The 11803-nt window shown below is 34.1% G+C and overlaps 1 protein-coding gene across 1 annotated transcript; it reads right to left on the reverse strand.

The window, feature by feature from the left end:
• Positions 1-95: 95 nt before the first annotated feature.
• LOC122599293 (copper-transporting ATPase PAA1, chloroplastic) lies at positions 96-10749 on the reverse strand. The gene is made up of 17 exons (XM_043771782.1): positions 10079-10749; positions 9462-9515; positions 8957-9110; positions 7451-7525; positions 7096-7373; positions 6094-6327; positions 5894-5992; positions 5606-5755; positions 5320-5466; positions 5178-5228; positions 4894-5066; positions 4368-4500; positions 3589-3686; positions 2656-2896; positions 2306-2509; positions 1636-1716; positions 96-533 (listed from the first exon to the last, which is right to left on the reverse strand). The coding sequence occupies exons 1-17, from the start codon at positions 10502-10504 to the stop codon at positions 312-314; spliced, it is 2820 nt and encodes a 939-aa protein (XP_043627717.1). The 5' UTR covers positions 10505-10749; the 3' UTR covers positions 96-311.
• Positions 10750-11803: the final 1054 nt, after the last annotated feature.

Raw genomic sequence — 11803 nt, forward strand, 5'->3', positions numbered from 1 at the left:
TGGCAGAGCTGGGTAGGATAGTTAAGCTTTTCTACATATTTTTTTTTTTTTTTGCAGATCAACATTTGGCAATGCATATATAATGGACTAACGCAGAAAGAAAAAATGAGATCATATATAATGGTTAGAAGAGGTTCTGTACTCATTAAAAGCTGCACATGTAAGTGCATCCTTGTCTGCAAAATAAATAGAGAAGACAAAAATGACTAACATAACCCCTATCTTACTATAACTATCACCATGTGTCTTCTTTCCCCAAATGATACAAATCTTTTGCTTTGTTAACCGGCCATCATGAATCTACATACAATCTAAGTGAGGGTTTTGGGTGCGGGAGCTTCTATGTCTTCTAGGACTTCATAAGATGGTGCTCCATTAATTCTTTTCTGTTGTGATGTGAATCTGAATCTAAGAAGTAATGAATTAGTCATCACACCGATCGAACTCAAACCCATGAGGGCGCCCGCAATTGAGGGAGTAAGCATCAACCCCGTTACTGGCAACAAAGTTCCTGCAGCTATAGGAATCCCAACCTGCAATTATGCAGTTATATTAGTTTTATAGAAACATGCACTAAGTTAATAGCACCTTCAATAGCAAAATCACCCACAGATATCCTACTCATTTCTTATGACTTACCATAAACCAGATTTTAGTTCCGTGTATAGACACAGTTAGGTTTAAATGACGACGTTAAAATATTTAGGATTGCTATTTATGCATAGTGATATTTTTGACATGCATATACATCCTTAGATTTTAAATCTTTCCACTCTCAATCAGTTGCAATTTCTTTAAGATCAAATAAATTAAATTTATATATATTGTGTGCAGAGCTCTAATTTATATAGGGGTTGGGTATTGTAAAACAAGTATTAAGGTAAAATAAATAAGACAAGATCTTGACCCTTTGATCATGGTTAAACTGATGCACGAAGATTCATGAACCAATTGATGCACGATGCTTTTCATGATGCACGGTGATTTTCAGTGCAGAGAAACCTATTGTTTTATTTGTTTTACTTTAATACTTGTTTTATTTTACCTAAAACCAATTTATATAAATTCAATTTTATATGATGTAGAGATTTTTGTAATGATATCTTAAACATCAAATAAAAATTTAGTGTATCCATATTATATTAAATCTTGGGATTTTTAGATAGGAAAGTCCAATTTTAGGTAAACTGAGCTTCTGATTGCCTTTGGTCAACAGAAAAATTAAGCATTGTGATTGTCAACTAAGAGTAACGGTCTTTTGTTAATATTATATTAGCATAACTATGTTTTTACTCTGAAAATACAGTATGATAGAAGTACGACGTTATTAAAATACCAATCTAACTTCTATTACAATGTCTTTAGAGGGTTGTATATATTGAAAATACACACTGGACTAGTTTTAACCCACTTGCCCCATTTTGACATGTTTCTCTTTTATCTTCTTTTTCCATTTGTTGTTATCTGACCCATATGAAATTATACATACCACTTTATGGAACCTTTACGCTCATTTTATTAGTTATAATTATCTGCGATGTGACTTTTGAGCTTTTGGTCCTTAGTCGAAAAGATCTCAGCTCAACCTATTGCAGCCATAAGAATCAAGAGGAACAAACAAGAAGTATTACTTACAATATTGTACCCAAAAGCCCACCAAAGATTTTGCTTCACAGTCTTCATCGTTTGTCTGCTAAGCTCCATTGCATCAATCAACTGCAAAGGGGTATATGCCAATTAACATGCTACATTACTATACTGTGCTACATCTATATCTTAATAAAGTCGTCACTTTTTGAGACCATTCTCTTTTAATGGTCTCACATACACCACGCCCATCAAGTATATCATCCCACATTCCCATCTATGGTTCAAATCGGTAGTAAGTGCAAAAGGTCTGCCAGATTGGGCACAGGTCAAAACGGGTACCTTTTAGATCATGACAGGCTGGACCGACCAGCAAACACTTTTTTGTCTTCTTTTCTTGAATATTAACAACAATTGATATCTTTAAAATTTAATATTTTTAAAATTATAATAACAATAACCATATGATACAAAATAATATTTAATGTATTAGGCAATTACACTTATAACTTTAGAACTGTTCTGCTTTAGCTATTTACTTTGAAATTTTACTCGTTTGACCCCATGAGAAACGAAGTATAACCCAGACAGAACAGTTTACTCATAAATGGGTCTACTTAAGTGTATGAGACGCTTTCTTCCTACACAACCAGAGTGGCAATTATCATTGGGAGAACAATCTCTATGATTCTATAGTTGAGAAAGTGACAGAGGGTACCTGTGAAATTTTGTTACCCATGAGCACAACTGACGCGACCTCGCTGGCAGCTCCAACACCTCCACCTATGGCAACTCCTACGTGTGATTCAGCCAAGGCAGCAGCATCATTGATTCCATCCCCAACCATAGCAACAACATGTCGATCTTTCTGAAGTTTGCTGATAAATTTACTTTTTTCATCAGGTTTAACTCCATAGAACACCTACCAAAAACACAGATTATTACCATTTTATCTCAAAAGGTTTTCCCATTTTCCCTAATAATTCATTATTTAAGTTTACAAATTTTATAAGGGGAGGGTATGACTGCACGTTGACACATACCCAAACAAGAATGAAATGTCTGTACCTGTTCCTTTGGAATACCAACTACAGAGGCAACATATTCAGCTGAACTCTTTTTATCCCCGGAAAGCAAGTATACATTAATTCCTTGATTAGTCAAAGATTGAACAACATGTGCAGCATCTTCTCTTATCTGATCCTCAACGTAAATAAGTCCTGCAAGGACACCATCTACCCCCACATACACCACTGACTGATTTTTAAACTCTTCAGTTTCTACAAATGGATTCTCAACAACTCCATGCCTGCATTGGAATCAATTATAGAAATAAGACTCCAGCGTTAAGTACCAGATTACAGAACCACTACCAACGGCCTCTTCAAAGCAAGAGATGGCAGGTCGGTCAGATTGGCGGACGGTCCAAAAATCAAGACTGAACTACTGAAGCACCCGTTGATTTGGGTAGACCCAGAGACATTTTGTAAACATCAGAAGCATTAATTATGATTGCAAAATATTATATTAATAACCTAAATCTTTATATGAAGTATAACATTAGGATTTTGTTTGTATGTATACGTGTATTATACATATATATCATAGTGTGATAAATGTGACAAATTTGGTAGGCCTACAAACATGCCTAAAAATCTGGTGCACATGGCAGATCAAATATTAAGATTAAGAAAGAGAATGAGTGAAATCCATGTGTGTCAACACCAGATGTTTAGGCATGTTTTCAGACCTACCAAATTAGTCACATATATCATTACTCTAACTATGAGCATGGATACCTTTGATTATGACTCACTCCATCTATTAAGTTTCTTTTTAATCGACAAATTGAGTGAATCTAGGAATCTGTACAGAAATGACTCAACAGAACATGATAGTAATGGAGCTACAAAGAAATGCTTGTGTAAGTCTGAAAATTCATCACAAACACAAACTCATGCCACTTCAGAATCTATAGAAGAATGGTTGATTATTCTGTACCTCCTAACCCATTCCAATGAACCAACAGAAATCATCTTTTTCCCAACTGAGGCTACTGCACCAGATCCAGGTTCCTCCACAAATGTTCCATCATCAGCCTGCATAAAGAATACTCTCATGAAATGACTATAACTCTATAAGATCAACTCTAGAGTCTCCAACTTACTAGATGTTCGCGCAGTAAAAATTCAAACGTAGTTTACTAGAGAAATAGGAATAAAATGTATTATTATATCTAACCAGTTTAATTTTAAAAAAATAAAAAACCTGGACAGTCTGAGCCATGGACTATTTTGATACGGGATCAAATTGATATTGTTCTCTTTGAGCCAGTCAAACATTTAGTTACAAACTCAACTTTGGATGATTCAGAAGAGTAACTTCTTAGTAGAAAATATAGATACAAAGTTATTGCACAAAACTAATCTGGTGGTAGATATGAAAAGCCACTAGTAAAAACTTTCAAGAAACAAAAATAGGATAAAGTTAAAAAGATAACATTCTTTGTATATATGTACTTGAGCCAAATGCAAATAGGCCCATTCATTTTGGTAGATAACTGTATTGATAATTGTTTTGATGGAGATATATATGAGTTATCAAGATTGAACAATTGCTGGTAGTGGTGGGGGTAAATGTGAGATACCAAGTGAATATAAAATAAAATTAAAATACGTAATAAAACGTTGAAGACGAAAATTAAATTCTTTTAACTATGGCATATGGAATTTTAAGTAAATTATGTGAAATTTCTCTGGCTAGCAGACAATATTATGTACCTTTACATTAGGGCATTTAGCACGCCGTGCAGCTTCCACTATAGCTTTACCAATTGGATGAATTGTATTAGATTCAACAGCAGCAGCTAACTTCAGTACATCAATATCAGACCATTTGTCACTTGAATTAAGCCTGCATCATAGTTGCATTCAATTATACCAACAACAACTTGCATTAGGTAGAATTAGATTCTATTATAATAGTTTATACAATTGACTTCCGGTAGTATCACACTCAAAATAATATCAATTAGTATATTGACAAATGTATTCACCCAGAATATACAAAAATTTGCTCTTCTCACGAAGTCTCAAAATTAGAATACCAAATTCACTCTTACCCATTAAACTATTTAAGTCATTCTAATTTCCAAGAACTCCCGTCCCCCACAAAGATTGGCCTCGGCCCCAAAAATGTGACTCCCCACTCTATAAGTTGGTAGACCTTACTTACCTAACAGATTTTATAAACTAATACAAATATATAACAACTAATTAGGATCAGAAACTTGGAACAATACTCAACTGTAACTCGGAAAAGTCGCCAGATGTTGGAGTCACTATATTTGTGACAACAGGTTTGCCAATGGTTAACGTTCCTGTTTTGTCAAAAACAATTGTGTTGACTGTAGAAAATTTCTCTAAGATACTTCCGCCACGCAAGAGCAATCCTTTTGTAGCACCAAGTGAAGTCCCAACCTAAATTGGCAGGATAAAATAAGATCAGACCATTGATTTGTTTACATTCACATTAAGCACGCCTTTGATCATGTGACGTTCATGTATATATCTTGGAGAAAAAGAGCTTACCAGCACAGCAGTTGGTGTTGCTAAACCCAGTGCACATGGACAAGCAACAACCTGCATCACAGAACAGATGTTAAGCTTTCAAATAAAATGATAAAAATCCCAATAGCTATATGTCCTTTTATTGAATGAAAAGATGAAATACCAAAACACTACAAGAGAGCTGCAATGCTAGTGACATGGAACTTCCATGGTGAAGAGTGGCTGGCAAAATATGCATACCAAAAGCACTCCAAAACATAAATGTAGCGGCAGAGATTGCCATCACACCATAAGTAAAGTGTCCAGCAACCTAGTACAAGAAAGATGGCATTAATATGAGCAAAATAATAAAGCAAATTATTATATTCATAATGAAAAAATTGTAATTTCATCATCTAATAATAAATATAGAGATGTATTCACAACAGGATATGAGATGAATGTAGGACCTTGTCAGCCAAACGTTGAACAGGAGCTTCTCTACTCTGAGCTTCTTCTACCAAACGCACAATGTCTCCCATAAAGGTTTCACCGCCTGGCCTTTGTACTTCAACAGTAAGCGCTCCATTAAGGTTTATACTTCCTGCTGACACTTCAGCCTACAACACAAGAAATTATTTTAAAAAATAAAAATAAAAAAAGCATTATCAAATAAATCATAATTGTCAACATCTTACAAACCCACACAAAAACAATCTATAAAATGTGTATTTTCTCAAAACTGATGTCATATTTACCCCCGGAAGCTTAGTAACTGGAAGTGGTTCCCCAGTGAAACTTGACTCGTCCACTGCACTTCTACCAGCTCTGACTATACCATCGGCAGGAACACGATCCTGAACAGTGAGCATAATATTTTGTAAATAGAAGCCAAAATTAAAGCTAGAACACACACTTTATTATGAAATTTTGTAAATGAATTATGTCTTAAACTTACTCCAGGTAGTACAACAATTCTATCTCCTATGGAGAGACTATCACAAGGAACGTCCACTGTTGAGCTCGATTCTTGAGCATCATCAGTCACTAGAAGACGAGCTTTTGGTGGCAGAACACTAAGAAGGCTTGTCATGTCACTGGTGGCCTTAATTTTAGCTCGTTGTTCAAGATTCCTTCCCAGCAAAACAAATGCAATCAGCATAATTGGTTCTTCAAAGAACACTTTCCAACCCTACACATACAATAATAAAACAGGGTATAAACTTTCCATCTATCAGGGGCTAATATACTACCTGTCTGGTTAAACATAATATTCAACCAGGTTAGTTATTCATTGTCATTTTGTAACATTCGAAGAACACTGGCAACTTCAATTTATGGTAAACATAATTAGTCTACATTGGTCATAATAGAATGTCAGGGCCAGAACTTGCTCTTGTTTTCCCCGGATTTTGCCCTTACTTATACATTAAGGTTAAAAGTTATTCATGGGCGGTAATTTCGAGTTCATGCTTGAATCTATCAAACTTGGTACACGTTAAAATCTATTGCACTTCTGCATGCAATAATATCTAGAGTGTTGTAGTTGGTTTTGTTTGCGTACTTATTACTAAATACAAACTGCATCAAAGCAAGCTAATCCATTTTCAAAAATAAAACACAAACAAAACAATTTATTTTTAATAGAGTTCTGATTGATACTGAAGAAACTTAGAGAACTTTTCCTTAAATTATTCCAATCAAATCGCATTGTTTTATAATCAGCAGAGCTTGTAACAAGTTAAAACAACTGAAAAGCAAATTGGAGACTCTGCTCGCTGGAGCCTGGGGCAATTTTTAATGTTACACACCAACCATGTTCTTCCTTGCCTTTTAAAGCAGACTTGACATCTTTCATTATATTTCCACAATATTGAATGAATGCTCAATACAGAAGAAAAAATTTATATCAGCAGGTAGCAAGAAAAATACTATATGTGGAAAGAACAGTGGGGATTACCAATTTTGGTATCAATGCTGCAAATGAGCTAACGGTAAATGACGATATCGCCCCAAGACCAACTAGCGTATTCATGTTTGGAGTCCCCCTTAAAAGACTTTTTATACCATCAACAATAAGTTGACGTCCAGGAATCAACAATGTAAATAAAGACAATGACAAATGGAAACCAGTTGAATGCATGGCATGGATCCACCAAGCTTTGGCTCCAATGAAATGAGAGACATGCCCAAAAAGGCATACAGCACATAAGGCCCAAGAAACGGCAAGTCCCCTACCTGTTAAAATAAAATAGTTGATCAAAATACTACTAGAAATAATTCATCATACTACAAGATATTATATAAGCGCATACCACTTTCTTTTAATTGTTTACGCTTGTCTTCCACCTTTCTTTGAAATGTTTGGAAAACACTTTCTTTCTTAGAATCTGTAAAAATTGGTGCAGACATGGTGGAAGATCAGTAATGATTTTAACAGCATACTTTGATCAACCATGTAATATAAAGAAACACATCAAATTTTGCAGTTATAAAGAGAACTTATATACAGAAACGCATCATAATTGTGAGACTACAAGAAGACAGGTATCTTATTTGAAACTAAGAGGAAAAGATACAATCCTAGAAAGTTCTATGACTGACTGGAAATCATTATTTCTCAGTAGTCGGAACAAATGTAACGCTTTCGAAATACTGAGATTCTCTACTACATATAACAAAAAAGAATCTACATAAGCCTTCCATAATGTGAGGGTGCTCCACTGGTAGAATTGCCTCCTTGCAAACAACACTCACCTATGGATACAAAAGCTAATTAAGCATGACCCAAAGATCAAACTGTCTTTCAAAGATAGTGTTGAGAGTTTTGGGTGTGAACAAAGTAACATAGAGAATATATATAATCCAAAAGTCCAGGTAACAAGGACATACCACAAAGGCTTATGGTTGCTCATACAAGAATCCATTGCATATATTAAGATGCATCTCCTTCAGTTGCAGCCTCACCTGCCAGTTACCCATCAATCCTCTTTATCAATTACCGAGTGAAACAGACGGAATATTTGTATAAGTCTTCTTTTTCAAAAGTCCTTTTTGGAAATCGAAATCAATGTTTTTTCTCAACTTCGGTGGTCACTACGTACACTATTCAACTTTTTTCTCAAAAAGCCAATATATATGTTGCAACAAGTCCATACTATTATTAATACGGTTAATAGTTCGCCATGTGACCAAACTTCTCTAAAGCTTTACATTTTGGAAAAGCTCAGCTAAGCTATTGTGTGCTAATTTTATTATAGAATACTTTGATTCATGTTATTGGAGAAAATTGATGATTACAATAAGAACTATCTAACTAAACTGGTGTCATCACCCCAACGATAACAGACATAAGCGTCAAGGAAGCCAGCACCATATCATTTCAATAACTGGAGAACACATCATGCAAAGATTCTTGTAGGCAGGCCAACCAGAACCAGATGGACCTTGTAACCTTAGACTTGACCAACAACTATATAGATTAGACAACACAAAAAACAAACCTAACAGAAAGAAAAGGCAAAACACCCACAAAACTAGGTGTAAGCATTATAAGACCTAAACCTAATAAAACACTTTGTAGTTGCACCCAACAAAAATTCACAAAAGTCTAAACTTTACGTCTTCACCAGGGGCACAACATAATATAGCATTACTAACGGCTTCTAATAGTTAAAATGAGTAGCTATCAAGAATTTTATGATGATAATATCTATAGAAAAAAATACAAGTACACATTTGAACATACATGGAAAAAGGTCAAATGCTGTGAATTGCAATAAAAAAGAAAAAATAAAAATTCTAATGGAGCAGATACAGACCTCTAAGGTTAGATTTAAATCCACAAGTTGTCAAATGTTTAGCAAGTTCTTCTCCCAGGACCCTTTGCCAGTTAGGTGAAGCCTTAGCTTCAGATACAGGCCATACAATTGCTGTCTCTGTCGTAAGATTCACACTAGCAGAAGATACCAGCGGCTGTAAACATGTCAATAATGTATCATTATTAACTAGTTTACTTCAAGGTACACAAAGCAGAAAAATTGTTTCTCGGAAAGAAACATAAAAACGTTTATATTCTGCCATATTTGCAACATCGTTATTCATTAATGATTTTTCTTTTGTAACTTTTCAACATCATCTTCAAATTTATAGTGATTAATTACTTGCTTAGTGTGGACATGCGTTCTTCCATTTGGCAGAAAATGACAACAAAAGTACAAGTTACAGGACAACCCCTGAAACATCTCCGCATGGTTACTTAAGTAGTAAGCACACAACGACACAAATACCAAATGATAGGCAAGCAGAGTATGTGGAAGTACTTACTAGACTCTCTAAAATTCTTTTTACACTTGCAGAACACCCTCCACAGCTCATACCCTGACAAAGCAAAGGATTTGTATGTTAGTAATTACAGGACGAAAAAAGCATAAATTTTCACAAATAACTATCAAAAATAGCAAATTGGCATACGATAAGAGGATGTGCAACTAGGAGACAAGGAAGCCATAAAATCAAGTGAGATACTTTTCCAATTAGTTCGTGCATATTATCCTCAAAGGATCCATTGTTCTAACTTCTAACAGAAACCACTAATTCAGAGAATTTACTCACCTAGAATAACAAACTTGTAGATATACACATCATAACGTCTTACATAACAAATACATCTTTTATTGTCCTATTGGAATGTGATCAACTCGACGATTGCTAATTGATATTCCTAATATCAAAAAAAAAAAAAAAAAAAAGAGGCTTCTCCTATTCTATGATCATACATACATATATAATCCTATTACTCCTATCACACATTGCAAATCATTGTATATTCCTTGTTGATATTGATAAAGCTATTATTATTATTAACATGATCAATTAACTAAACACGGCCGAGATCAAACGAATGCGAGATAAAGTGTATATATATATATATATATACTTACTCCAACATCTAGAATGATAACATCAGACGAAAAAGCCGAAGCATCATCACCTCCTACACCGACCGGATTCGCCTTAACCTCACCTCCATCACCACCACCACCACCTCCTCCACTTCCACCAAACACATCTCCACCACCACCGCCGCCACTTCCAGTACTAAACGAAGCAGCCGAATTCGAAACACACGATAACCGATACCTAACCGAATTTACTCCACCGGCACCGCCACGGCTGACATTCCTCAATCCAAACAACACCGGACTTGCAGAAGCAGCACCGAACTTCAATCTCCTCAATTCAGCTTTTGCAATTCCGACGGTAATTCGGTGGAAGTTCAGCAGCGCAAGCTGGCTCCGTACAGATTGAGCGCCGGTGAGTTTAGAAAAACCGATTGCAGCTGATGCAGTTGATAATGTTGATTCCATTGTCAACTTAGAATGTGTTAATGTGTATCTATATCTGTCTGTATCTATTTATATATATATATATATATATATATCATATATGTGTGTAGATATATATGTATATGTATGTGTACCTACCACCACTCGTATCAGTCTGAAAACCTAGAAATTGAATACATAAATTGTTTTTTTCCTTGATTAAATAAATAATTTTTTTTCTTGAGCAAATAAATAATTGATTAATGAGTTCTGCAACATTATCTACGGCATGTGATCGTTTGTAGAGTAGGTGAGAAGAAGATAATAGGTCCATGGTTTCCACGTGCATATAATATGATCGCTTTTTTGATTTTGTATTGTACTGTAGATAGGATTACAAGATTCAAAAAAAATATTAATAATAATAAATTAAGGTAAATTATATAAATCATATATGAGATTTGTAAGATACTATATTTACGATTTAAGAAAATTACTTAAGGCATACCTATCGTTATCAATAACTTATACTGATCATGTCTAACATTGTCAATTATGCACGCTAACCATACCTATTACAAACGAAGTTTGACTAATCATTAAGTTTTGTCACATGTGAGGCACGTAAAACCGTAAAAGTAGTTTTTTACCCAATATCTGCTCCATCCATTTTCTTTTCAATTTAACTTTTGTAAATAAACTTATTTTTATCTAATGTACTATTGATAATAATACAAAATACATATAAAAAGGATTTACATATACATATTAATAATTTATATAAAATAAACATTACAACTAAATTTTAGTTAATTTGTTCAAACTTTAGTTGTAGTTTTTTAATTTTATTTAGTTTTTACTAATATAATATTTTATTTTTAATAAAAGTAAGTTTACACAATAAAATAAAATTGAGAAAGATGTGAGGAAGAAGAACTTATCACAATACCACTTTACTAGTAAGTAGTAACTCTTTCAATCCTATGATCTACTATCTACTACTCCATTAATTTTAAGAGAAAATAGCCTTAATACCCAATTTTTATAAATGATATATCAATTTACCCAACTTTTTTTGGTTTTTCACAAAATACCCAGAAAAATCGCAATAACTTTCGAAAATCGCAATGAGATTGTTAAAATCGCAATGAGATTCCCAAAATCGCAACGAGATTATACAAAATCGCAATGAGATTACAAAAATCACATAAAGATTTATGAAAATCGCATAAAGAGTTTACATAATCACATAAAGAGTTTATAAATCTCGTAAAGATTTTGTAAAATCTGAAGTTCTTTATGCGATTTTGATAATCTTTATGCGATTATAAGTTCTTTACG

The sequence above is a fragment of the Erigeron canadensis genome, chromosome 5 (genome assembly GCF_010389155.1).
Source record: "Erigeron canadensis isolate Cc75 chromosome 5, C_canadensis_v1, whole genome shotgun sequence".
NCBI lineage: Eukaryota > Viridiplantae > Streptophyta > Magnoliopsida > Asterales > Asteraceae > Erigeron > Erigeron canadensis.

Bases quoted from the DNA above. Each gene is read 5' to 3' on its own strand.
- LOC122599293 (XM_043771782.1), bottom strand. From the start codon at position 10,504: ATGGAATCAACATTATCAACTGCATCAGCTGCAATCGGTTTTTCTAAA. The intron at 9,516-10,078 runs GTAAGTATATAT...TTGCTTTGTCAG, and splicing joins TTATCATTCTAGATGTTGGA to GGTATGAGCTGTGGAGGGTG. The intron at 2,897-3,588 runs GTACAGAATAAT...ATTCCAATGCAG, and splicing joins TCATTGGAATGGGTTAGGAG to GCATGGAGTTGTTGAGAATC.